General features: G+C 40.2%; 1 protein-coding gene across 3 annotated transcripts in view; it reads right to left on the bottom strand.

The window, feature by feature from the left end:
* Window positions 1-6469, bottom strand: part of SLC18B1 (solute carrier family 18 member B1) — a 28855-nt gene extending 22386 nt beyond the window's left edge. The window contains exons 1-2 of one of the 3 annotated variants that reach the window (XM_007122962.4): window positions 6226-6469; window positions 4934-5073 (exon numbers count right to left, since the gene is read on the bottom strand). In XM_007122962.4, the coding sequence (XP_007123024.1) occupies window positions 4934-5073; window positions 6226-6310 (225 nt within the window). In that variant the 5' untranslated portion in view covers window positions 6311-6469. Of the gene's footprint in view, window positions 1-4933; window positions 5074-5588 lie in introns of all 3 variants that reach the window. The other 2 variants (XM_024122712.3, XM_028494445.2) reach the window with 2 other exon arrangements.
* Between the last annotated feature and the right edge of the window lie 6815 nt (window positions 6470-13284).

Here is a 13284-nt window from a genome sequence, read left to right as displayed (position 1 = left end):
AGAAGACATACAGATGGCCAAGAGGCACATGAAAAGCTGCTCAACATCACTAATTATTAGAGAAATGCAAATCAAAACTACAATGAGGTATCACCTCACACCAGTTAGAATGGGCATCATCAGAAAATCTACAAACAACAAACTCTGAAGAGGTTGTGGAGAAAAGGGAACCCTCTTGCACTGTTGGTGGGAATGTAAATTGATTCAGCCACTATGGAGAACGGTATGGAGGTTCCTTAAAAACTAAAAATAGAATTACCATATGACCCAGCAATCCCACTACTGGGCATATACCCAGAAAAAACGATAGTTCAAAAACACACATGCACCCCAATGTTCATTGCAGCACTATTTACAATAGCCAGTTCATGAAAGCAACCTAAATGCCCACTGACGGATGAATATATAAAGCCATAAAATGGGACGAAATCGGCTCATTTGTAGAGATGTGGATGGACCTAGAGACTGTCATACAGAGTGAAGTAAGTCAGAAAGAGAAAAGCAAATGTCGTATATTAATGCATATATGTGGAATCTAGAAAAATGGTACAGATGAACCAGTTTGCAAGGCAGAAATAGAGACACAGGGAAAGTGGATGGGGGCATGAACTGGGAGATTGGGATTTACATATATACACTAATATGTATAAAATAGATAACTAATAAGAACCTGCTGTATAAAAAATAAATAAAATTAAATTTTAAAAAAAAAGGAGAAACACAACAGGAGGAAGGTTCGAATGCAAATAAATAAAAAAATCACTTTGCTGGTCAAAAAAACTCAAGAACAGGAAGCTCCTTAAGCTGGCACATGAGTCATCCCAAGGACTGTTCAGTCTGGTTCTCTGTTTCTGACACCCACTCTCAACCACCTGACAGCTCAGAGAAGATGAAGTTTCCTTTTCTGACATCAATAACACGGATGAAAGAAGCTCCCCCAGCTCCCGACATTCTCTCCGTTCTCCTGAAACATTTGGAGTAGTCTATCGCCCATCAATGATCCCTATTAATATCTGTAGCCTATTCTATCAGTGAGCTCCTAAATTTGCTACAGATGGTATAGTATTTATTCTAAATCTACTTCTTTTGAACTTCAAATGCTACTATTAGTTGTGATGTACGAATGAATAGACAAAAGGTTTGAAAACCTTTTTAAAACCCTGGAACTATGGTAGATCCTTAGATCAGGTTCTAGCTATAACCATGTAAAGGGTTAAAATATGAGTTTAATTTCTTTAAGATAAGATTGGCAACTTGGCATACCATGAAGCACTAAGCCTGAAACATACATCTGTCCTCTCAGGCAGTCAGGAATCATTTATCGAGCACCTTCTATGCATCACGTATGGTGCCCAGGAGCCAGCAGTGAATAGCTATGGTCAGAAGATCCAACTTAGATCCATCCTTCTGCCAGAGCTTCAGCTCTTCCACAAATCACTTTACTCTGAATACAGAAATGCATGTGCATACACACACTCCCTTTAAAATCCATCCTCCACAGCAGCCATAATTCTATTTCTTTACCTTTTCTCCCTAACTACAATTTTAAGATAAAAATTTACTTTATTGCTTCCCATATGAAGTTATGATCATCATTCAAACCTTGTCTTTTTAAAAAATGTTCTTCTTATGTTGTTATGTCTCTAAATAAACCCTACAGTTCTCAAAGCAGCATACCACAGGAAATCAGATAGGTGAACTCTACTTTTCATGGCTAGACTATAGGCAGGAAAGGTCCCCTCACTCGAGGAAGCACCCCCTACCCCTGAAGTGTGGTCCCTAAGTGCCTGGTGGTGGGAGATAGTGGAGAAGTTGAACCCAGAGCACTGTAGAAACTGCTTGGGCAGGATTTCAGCCCATGATTCTATGAGACTCAGGATTAGCCATTCCCCTTCCATTACTAATCATCACATGAGATAATGGTGTGGAGAAAAGAGAGATCTCACTATGAACGATGCCTTCATTGGTATCCTAGCAAAAGGTTACACTGTGTGTAGACAGGAACACAGAGTCCACATTTCTACTACACAAAGGTCAGGTGGTGTTACGGGGTTCATTGTGTCCCTCAAACTTCTTATGTTGATGTCCTAACTCCCAGTACCTCAGAACGTGACCTTATTTGGAGATATAGTTTTTACAGGGGTAATCAGGTGAAATGAGGTCGTTAAGGGTGGAGTCTAATCCAATATTACTCGTATCTTTGTAAAAAGGGAAAATTTCTTCACAGAGACACGCGTAGAGGGAAGATGGTGTGAAAGGACACACGGAGAAGTTGGCCATCTACAAGCCAGAGAGAGAGGCCTGGAACAGATCCTCCCCTCACGGCCCTCAGAAGGAACCAGCCTTGCCACTGACACCTTGATTTTGGACTTCTAGCCACCAGAGCTGTGAGACAATAAATTTCTGGTGTCCCCAGTCTGTAGTACTTTGTTACAGCAGCCCTAGTAACATAAAACAGGTACCTTGAAGGGAAGGTATCATCAAAGGGTGAATTAAGATGTAGAAAGAACATTCATTGGTCAAGTCACATCCATGTTCTTTGCTTAATAGTTCTGAAAGGTATTTAATTCTAGAGTCTGGCAGAAAATATATAATAGTCACAGCAACTAACATTTATTGAACCCTCACTATGGGCCACGCTGTTCTATATGGTTTCTAACAACAACTAAATAAGGGATGTATTTTTAGCTGGCCCCATTTTACAGATGAGAACACAGACTTGCAAAAGTTACTTGTGTCATGGTCCCAGCAGTCATGTTAGCTTCCATCCTGCACAGGTTCCCACATTCTCTGTGGAAGCAGGATGGTGACTTAGGATGTCCTAGAATCACATACCACAGCAGTAACTGAATACCACTTTTGGCATGTGGATCCTGCTTCACATTAGGACAGCAAGAACAGCTATTAAAAGCAATTTCTAGTTCACTTATAATCCTCTGCCAAAGGAGGATGGGGCCAGAAAAAGGATGAGTAGAAATAAGAATCCTGTGTCAGAAGTTAAGAAGGGCCTTGTTCTCCCTTGATCTAATTAGCTCTAGCTAATAGGAAGGTTAACGGAATACGAAGGAGAAAGAACAAGTTTTGCCAGTGCGTTTGTCAACCCCAAGGCTGTTATTAAAAATGAAAAAGAAGAGCCCACTCTTCAAATCTACACCTATTAAAGTTAGAATGCTCTGCCCCCTGCCTCTTGGATGCAAAAAGCTAAATCAAAAACTTTAAGAAAAAGAAAAAACAAAAAAGGCACACACCAACAGCCTTCTTTTCCTTTGTCTGTATTCCACTAAGAGGAATCTAACACTAGTTGCCCTTGCTGAGTTCCAGCTGAACTGGGAAATACCCTTCTAACTTGATGGCCCACTTATTCCTGTTCTTCTCCATCATAATTCCACAGGCTCCATCCATCACTATTTTTTTCCAAAACTGATATCTACTCAGTGTACTTACTCTGTCTTGCCCAAGCACCTCTGACGACTTCTTACTGACTACAACTTTGGCCCGTGTGGAAGGACCCTTGCATTCGAGCACCAACCTGCCTTCTCAGATCCTCTGCTCCCATCGGACCTCACTGAGCCCCAGGCCCAAGCCCCACCATCGTCCGTGGTTCCCTAAGAACATGCTATTTCCTTTGCTAATCTCGTGACTATCCCCTGTGGGTTTCTAACCTAGAACACCACTTTGACTCACCTTAGGGTTATTCGGCCAAGCCCCTTTCAGTATTACTCCTTCTCTCCTTCCCTTCCACACCAGCCAGCCTCCCCCGTGGCAAAGTTAACCATTCCCTTCCCTAGAGCCTCCTAACATTCTGGACATCCTCTTCAAGGAGATCCAAATACTCTGCAACTTTTTGTTGTCATATTTTTTCACTCCCAATGGACAGACGAGAGAGGGACATTTTCCTCATCTTTTTTCCAGCCCTAACACATCCAACGCCTAGCACATTCTAGGGTGGGAAGTCGTTAAACCTCCCATTCCTGTTCAGTAAACAGAATTGAACTGGGCCAGTCACTTAACTTCGGAATCTGTTTCTTCATTTGCAACATGATGAGATTCTGGCTATTCTGCCTGTCTTATGGAGTTGCTACGGAAACCAAATGGAATAATGTGTGGAAAAGTACACAGAAAACTAAAAAGCACTTATGGCTACAGAGCTGTACTGCTTCTTTAGCAGAGAAGCCATGTTTCTCATCTTTTGTAGCACACAGAAGGAAGGACCACATGTTATCAAAGAAGTTAGAGGACTGGGAGGGGCCCGTGCATCATGAGGCTTTGGCAAAAAGCATGAAGCAAAACACATGGGCATATTATCTCCACTCAGCCAAGTCAGTATCATTCCTTCCATACCATACCTCACCAACCTCCAGATTCCAGGTGGACTCTCTAGGGGTTATTCCTTCAAGTCTGTGCCATTATCCATAGACCCTAACACCACATAAAACACTAATGATTAGAAGGACCTAATCAATATTAATCAGAATTCCTCCTTGGCACAAACATTGCCACTAGATTCTATATGAAATTCAAGTCAGAAAAGGGCATTTAGTGGACCATGCCTTCCTAATTCCAAAATATTAATAAACCCAAACTCCAGGAAACACTGTCTTAACGTAGATCTTTTGCAATAACGTTAAAATCTCAGTTATTCAGTGCACTTTTTTTTTTATCAGTTGCAGAAACCAAACAGATGAATCAAACTACATGGTAAGCAAAGTAATCCTCAGAAGGTCACTTATACTTAGGTGAATTACTTCCCAGGATGACGTTATTTTTACTGAATTTTTTTTTTCTGGTATCAAATATTCTCTAAGAAGTCTTCTGTTGGCTGAAGTTCTATACATCATCTTTGCCATATGCAGATTTTTACATCCCCCAAATGAAATATTTCAAAGGCTTTTTAAAAACACTAATAGTTCATAAGGATATAAAAATGTCTTACCTCCTTAGGGAAAAAAGGTCCAAGGATAGAATAGCACATCATGGAACCTAAGTTAATGGAAGCTGCTGATATCAGTACAAAAACCTGTTCTCTTGAAAGCCGCCTGGATGTCTCCCTTGCACCTCCTGAAGGGCCATCACCTTGAAGGCAAACATGCTGCAATTACAGACATGTAATTGGAGCTACTGATCAAAGTACAGAAATGTCACTTCTGTGCACAGAAATGCACTCAGGATAACATTTGCTGAGCTAAGGGCTATTTTGAATACAGCACATTTGATCAAATGTAACACAATCTCTGTATATCACTGCAATTTTCAAAATATATCACTTTCATTTACATACTATTCCCTATTAGGATTTCAGTGCACAATTTATCAAACCATCTGCTTTGTTTTACCTTCACCATAAGGTCTATTTCTTTCACCTTTAATAGATTCCTTCAAGAAGAATGAGGCCACAGGGTGCTCTCCAGAGTACTGTTCTCTGAAGTATAGTGTGCTTTCTCAAGTTACTAGCTTCATATGCTACATGGACTCAATCACATTTTAAGCATGTCATGTTAGCAGTTTATTAAGAGGGTACTATTGAAGTCAAGTGAAGTGTAAGTAGGAGAAAATAAGCTAAATCATTCCATTGGAGAATTAATACTTACAATGGCAGCTCCTGGAAAGAAAAGCGCCATAAATCTGTAAATCAGTGTTTTACAATAATTACTGGTCTTCTGTAACAATTAATTTAATACTTATTCCCAGGGCTAAATTTCCATTTAATTTAAAGACACGAGGTCAATTACTCAGTTCCAAACATCCAGTAAATCTATTTGCTATTTTTAAATTAAATGGTTTTGAGAAAAAAGAAATTTAAGTAAGAAAAGTTTATTTGAATTGCTCTATTTTTTCAGAGGTTGCCATGGCTGTCTAGAAAAAGAAATCTGTGCAACAGGAGGAAGTCTTAAGAATCTGTGTAAAAATTTCGGTTGTGGATGAGCAAGGGAACTGAGAGAAAGTTAAAGGGGCGAGGGGGACAACAGTGGGGCTCGAAATGTAATGATTTTCGTTTGTCTAACGGGCACACTTATTTGAACGCATTCTTAAACACATAGTACTTAAAAGTGGAGCTACAGAAAGTCATTAGAGGCCACATCCGCACCACCCCAGTGCGCAAACTTTAACCCTTTCCAGAGAGAAAAAACACGCCGACCCGCATCCCACTGCCAGGCCCCTCCTTTCCGAATCTCTCGCAAACAAACCACGCTAAAGCTAATTCAATCGCTGTTAAAGAGACACCACCCAAGCCACAGAGGTACATCCGGCCTCGATGCTCTCTGTAACCTCTTGAGGGGCGTGGGCCTTCGGGGTCCGCCGGCGAGTCCATGGGCAGTGCGCGGACTCCTGCGCCGCGGCTCCCGGGTCCAAGCCCGCGCCCTCGGACTCGACCTTGAAGGAGAGGAAAGGCGGGCGGCGACTGCTCAGCCAGTCCCAGGCATCCCGGATTCCCTACGGGAAGCGCGCCCGGGAGTTCCACGCAGCCCTAGAGGATAGGGAGGAGCCCCCGGGAGGCGGGGCGGGGGCGGGGCAAGGACTTTTTTTTTAAATGCATAGGCTGTTTACGTCCACCACTTAGAATGTGCTGTACTTTTTCTCTCTGTATGAGAGAAAAAAAAAAAAGATGAGTCTATATTTCATATAGTTGAACCCCCTACCTTAAAATGAGTAAAATTTAGGAATACTAAGTAAGAAAGGAAGCTAGGTAGACACAGAAAAGACAGGGAACACCTAAACTTAAAAACACAAATGTGAATTAGAAAATTAGGTTCATAACGACCCTTTTTTTTAAGTGAAAGCAAGTTTATTTAGAGAGATACACATTCCATAGGCAGAATGCAGTCCGTCTCAGAAGGCGAGAGCAGCCCAGATTTTAAATTTAAAGTGCGTTATTCTTCATAGTGGGTAAACGATGTGGTGTTTGTAATCACTGAAGCCAGACATTAGTAACCTGTCAATGAATTAACTGATGTGAAGTACCCGGATTAGAAAAATATTTGCAGGAATTACAGTGAATGCTGAAGATGCATGGAGGAGTGGCTGCGAGTATCCCCCTGGAGGCAGAGGCTTGAGGTTCAATTCAAGGCACTAGTCGGCCCTCTGTATCGTGCTTCTGCATTTCTCGAATTCAACCCAGGAGGGAGGGGACTGAAAATATTTTTTTAAAGTTTTTGGAAATTTCCAAAAACCAAAACTTGAATTTGCCAAGCAGTAGCAACGATTTACATATCATTTAAATTCTGTTTACAACTATTTATAGATCGTTTACATTGTATTGGGTATAAGTAATCCAGAAATGATTTAAAGCAAATGGAAGAGTGTGCTGTAAGTTATATGCAAATACTATGCCATTTTGTATAAGGGACTTGAGCACATGCACCGGGGAACCGATACCCTCTGATACCAAGGGATGACTGTACTAGCTGTATGTGACTTTGGACCACAGGTCAGTTTCTCCATCTGTGTGACTGGGATTATAATGCCTATCTTGTAAGATGGCTGTAAGCACTGGTGATAAACTATGTGAAGGGCTTGGCACTCGAACATGACGGCTGCTATGTTACTCTCACCCTCACAATTTTCTGGCACAAAAAAATAAGAGGCTTCACTTATTTTCAACTTATTTTCTACTTGGGAAGGGTTAATGTTTGAAGACTGGGAAATACTTAATTTGGGGCCAAGGTAAAATAAAGTAACTCAAGACCATTGAGTTACCACTACCTAGTGCCAGGCATTGCAAATTCAAAGATAAGTGAGCCCCATCCAGCCTCTGCCCTTAAGTAGCACACATACCTCCTTCTAGCAGATAAAACAGACACTGATTAACAATTTATTATAATGCAATGAGTACTATAAGAGAAACATATTGGAAGAACTGTTTACTTTGGCTAAATGAGTCCAGGGTGGCTTCCTGAGGAAGTGATGTTACAGTGGGTATTGAAGATTATGTAAAAATTCCTGGGTGAGCAGGTGTTAGGAGAGCTTTTAGAGCCATTCTAAACAGGATTAGCTCTAGCAAAGGTTCCTTGAAGTGGCCTCCAGAATCTTTATGATCTAATCCCTGCCTATTTCGCCAATCTTATTTTATTCTGCATTCTCACTCCGGTCTAACATCAAGTCGTAGAGGATAATTTTTTTGAATTACTTCTTTGATAACTACATCCCCTTTTTATGTTCTTTCTGGATTGCTCTTTATGTAGCTATTGGGTCGCTAGACTATTGGGTCCTCTTACTTAATACTCTTTTTCTCTTCTACTTTTCATCTCTTTCTCTTTTTGCTCCATCTTATTGGAAGTTTCCTTAACTTTATGTTCCAATCCTTCAACTGAATTTTTCATTTCTGTTGTCATGTATTTCCCTCTATCCCCATTCCCATTCCCTCTCCATCAGCAATCCTTCTTGCATGTTTAATACAAATTTTTTGTCTTTATATATTTTAATAAAATGCATGTTCTTGTTTTGCATCCATCTACTTTTAATTTACAATAAGATTCTGTGGTACACATATTCATACTCCTATCTTCCTCTCACATCTAACCTCTCTTTCCCATCTTCCTTCCAGATCCTTAGTGTTATGGTCGAAAATATTATCTCATTCGTCTTCTGTGGCTGCTATAACAAATAACCACAAATTTGGAGCTTAAAATAAGCGGCAGTTCTGCAGGCCAGCAGTTCAACATAAATTTCATTGAGCCAAAATCCAAAATGATCTCTTCATCTCAAGATCTTTAACTTAATCACAACTGCAGGGACCCTTTTTTTCAAATAAGGTAACATTTATAACTTGCAGGGATTAGGATGTGGACATATCTTGGGGATCAATTATCAGCCTACCACAATTATCTATTCATATTTTTATATGTTCATGTAGACATATAGACACATGTGAAACATTTTTTCTTTACAAACTAAAATGGAATAATATGGTCTGTTTAAATGTCACCTCCTCAGAGTTCATTCTTACCCCTATATCAAAACACAGACCCATAACCCTTTTTTTTTGTAAACATCTTTATTGGAGTATAATTGCTTTACAATGTGTGTTAGTTTCTGCTGTATAACAAAGTGAAACAGCTATTCGTATACATACATATATCCCCATATCCCCTCCCTCTTGTGTCTCCCTCCCACCCTCCCTATCCCACCCTTCATTTTCTGCTTAAATGAGCAAAAGTTGTTTCTTTTAATAGCAACAGGGAACCCTGATTGCTACAAATGCCAGGAAGAAAAATAAAGGATGAAGGGACAAAGGTTTATGGGAATATAAATTGATATGATGAAGGAACAAAGGGTTATGGGAATGTAAATTGATACACCCATAACCCTTTGTCCCTTCATCCTTCTTTATTTTTCTTCCTAGCATTTGTATCAATCAGGGTTCCCTGTTGCTATTAAAAGAAACAACTTTTGGGCTTCCCTGGTGGCGCAGTGGTTGAGAGTCCGCCTGCCGATGCAGGGGACACGGGTTCGTGCCCCTGTCTGGGAGGATCCCACATGCCGCGGAGCGGCTGGGCCCGTGAGCCATGGCCGCTGAGCCTGCGCGTCTGGAGCCTGTGCTCCGCAACGGGAGAAGCCACAACAGTGAGAGGCCCGCGTACCACACAAAAAAATAATAATAAAATAAAAGAAACTTTTGCTCATTTAAGCAGACATTGAATGTATCACAGGTTATTAGGTAACACACAGGGTTATCAGGAGGATTATGCACACCGCTTAGAGGCTACGTGCCTAAAATCACAGCACAGGAGCGACCCAGTACCCAGATTGCGTCAGCACTGCTGGAGGTAGGCACCAGACACTACAGTCAGAATCTCATCCTTACTCCCCTGGAATGCTGCCCCCCTGCACCAGGGGGGATTTCAGGTGGGGCCATCGACTTCCACTTACTTGCTTCCATCACGTGTCAAAATCTGGTATGTTTGAAGTCAGGGAGTGAAAATTCTCCACCTTTGCTCTTTTTCAAGAGCGGTCTAAATATTCCGGGTCCTTTGAATTTCAATAGAAATGTTAGAATCAGCTCTCAATTTCTCCAAAAAAACCTGGGGGGGATTCTTATTGGGATTTTGTTGACTCTATAGATCAATTTAGAGAGAACTGACATCCAATTAATATTGTCTTTTAATTCATGAACGTGATATATCTCTCCACTGATGTCAATCTTCTTTAATTTCTTTCAGAAATGTTTTGCATTTGTCATTGTAAAGGTATCTATGATATGCCTCACGTCAAGTTATTCCTAAATATTTTGGTTTTAGAAGTTATTAAAATGGATTTTTTTTACATTTACTTTTCCAATCACTTGTTGATTATATATAAAAGTAAATTAATTTTTATATTAATTTTGTATCCTGCAATCTTGCTAAATTTCCTCATTAGTTCAAACAGTTGTTTTATAGATTCTTTCAGATTTTCTGCATAATCATGTCATCTATGAATGAGTTTTACTTCTTCCTTTCTGAAGTGTATGCTTTCATTTTTCACTTATTTTATTGCACTGACTAGGATTACCAGGAAAATTTTGAATATAAGTGTTGAGAATGGAGATACTCACTTTGTTCCCAATCTTAGGAAGAAAACACTAGGTCTTCTACCATTAAGTATGAGGTTAGCTGTCGATTTTTCATATGCACATTTCATCAGATTGAGGAAGTTCTCATATTTCTAATGTATTGAGGGACATTAACATGAATTGGTGTTGGATTTTTATCAGAAGTGTCTTTTGAATTTATTGTAAATAATTTTTCTTATTTATTTTTTTAATATGATAAACTGATCAATTTTCTACTGTTAATCCAACCTTGCATTCTTGGGATAAACCCAATTTAGGACATACAGTATTATCTTTTTTATATAAGGTGGGTTCAATTTGCTAAATTGGATAAGGATTTTTCTACCTATGCTTATGAGTAATGTTGTCCTGTAATTTTCTTTTCTTTTGTCAGGTTTTGGTATCATGGTAATCCTAGACTTGTAAAACAAGTTGGAAGTTTTGCCTACTCCCAATATTTTCTGGATGAGTTTGTATGAGATCAGTGTTATTTTTTCCTTAAATGTCTGATAGGATTCACCAGTTAAACCACTTCTTTCACTTTCTTTTGACTTATTTTGCCCTTATTTTTTATACTTTAGAAACATATCATTGATGTTAGCCCTTTCTTCTTTTCTAATAGTAGCACAAAAGGTTTTAAATTTCTCTCTATGCACTGCTTTAACTATATCCTGCAAATTATCATATAATTTGAAATATTTTCTAATTTTCCTTATTTATTTTTCCCATGGATTAATAAGAAGTGTGTTTATAATTTTCAATCATTGGGGGATTTTCCAGATATCTTTATATTATTGATTTCTGATTTAATTTTATTGGGAATATTTCTATCCTGGAAATTTCAATCTCTTAAAATTTATTGAAAGTTGTTTTGCAGCATGGCATGCATTCCATCTTTGTAAACAGTATCATGTGCACTTGAAAGTAATAATATTCTACTGTTGTTGGATGTAGTATTTTATAAAAGTTAATTAAGTCAGAGTGATAGATTTTTTTCATACCTTCTATGATTTTACTTATTTTGTCTAATTGTTCTGTCAATTGCTAAGAGGGGGATGTTCAAATTTCCAACTGTAATTTTGAGTTTGTTTATCATACCATTTAATTTCTGTATACATATATATATATATTTGTTATGTCTCCCCAGTGAACTTGCTCATTTGTCATTTATAATTGTGAAATACCTCTATCATCAGTAATAGTTTGGAAGTATATTTTATCTGATATTAACATAGTCACTACAGCCTTTTTGTTTATTGGTTGCATGGTATATCTTTTCTCATCCTTTTACTCTTAAACTATTTAAAAATGCATCTCTTCTTTGGGCTTCCCTGGTGGCGCAGTGGTTGCGCGTCCGCCTGCCGATGCAGGGGAACCGGGTTCGTGCCCCGGTCCGGGAGGATCCCACGTGCCGCGGAGCGGCTGGGCCCGTGGGCCGTGGCCGCTGGGCCTGCGCGTCCGGAGCCTGTGCCCCGCAACGGGAGAGGCCGCAGCGGAGGGAGGCCCGCGTACCACCAAAAAAAAAAAAATGCATCTCTTCCAGTTTCAAGATTGGTTCAAGATGGCGGAATAGAAGGACATGCATTCATTCCGTCTTGTGAGAGCACTGGAACCACAACTAACTGCTGAACAATCAACAACAGGAAGACACTGGAACTCACCAAAAAAGATACCCCATATCCAAAGACACAGGAGAAGCCATAATGAGACAGTAGGAGGAGCACAATCACAATAAAATAAAATCCCATAACTGCTGGGTGGGTGACTTACAAACTGGAGAACACTTATACTACAGAAGTCCACCCACTGGAGTGAAGGTTCTGAGCCCCACATCAGGTTTCCCAACCTGGGGGTCCGGCAACGGGAGGAGGAATTCCTAGAGAATCAGACTTTGAAGGCTAGCGGGATTTCATTGCAGGACTTTGACAAGACTGGGGGAAACAGAGACTCCACTCTTGGAGGGCACACACAAAGTAGTGTGCAATAAGGAACCAGGGGAAGGAGCAGTGACACCAGGGGAGACTGAACCAGACCTACCTGCTAGTGTTGGAGGGTCTCCTGCAGAGGTGGGCAGTAGCTGTGGCTCACTGTGAGGACAAGGACACTGACAGCAGAAACTCTGGGAAGTACTCCTTGGCATGAGCCCTCCCAGAGTCCACCATTAGCCCCACCAAAGAGCTGGGTAGGCTCCAGTGCTGGGTCACCTCAGGCCAAACAACCAACAGGGAGGGAACCCAGCCCCACCCATCATCCGACAAGTGGATTAAACTTTTACTGAGCTCTGCCCACCAGATCAACACACAGCTCTAACAATCACCAGTCCCTTCCATCAGGAAGCTTGCACAAGCCTCTTAGATAGCCTCATCCACCAGAGAGCAGACAGCAAAAGCAAGAAGAACTACAATTTTGCAGGCTGTGGAAGGAAAACTACATTCACAGGAAGACAGGCAAGATGAAAAGGCAGAGGACTTTGTATCAGATGAAGGAACAAGATAAAAACCCAGAAAAACAACTAAATAAAGTGCAGATGAGCAACCTTCCAGAAAAATAATTCAGAATAACGATAGTGAAGATGATCCAGGACCTTGGAAAAAGAATGGAGGCAAAGATCAAGAAGATGCAAGAAATGTTTAACAAAGACCTAGAAGAATTAAAGAACAAACAAACAGAGAAATAAGACAAAGAAAAAGTATTAAAAGCAACAAGGGACAAACAACAAATAACATACAAGGGAACTCCCATAGGGTTAACAGCTG

Source organism: Physeter macrocephalus, chromosome 10, assembly GCF_002837175.3.
Source record: "Physeter macrocephalus isolate SW-GA chromosome 10, ASM283717v5, whole genome shotgun sequence".
NCBI lineage: Eukaryota > Metazoa > Chordata > Mammalia > Artiodactyla > Physeteridae > Physeter > Physeter macrocephalus.
Note: the sequence above shows the minus strand (reverse complement) of the source record. Positions and strands in the feature narration are given on the sequence as shown.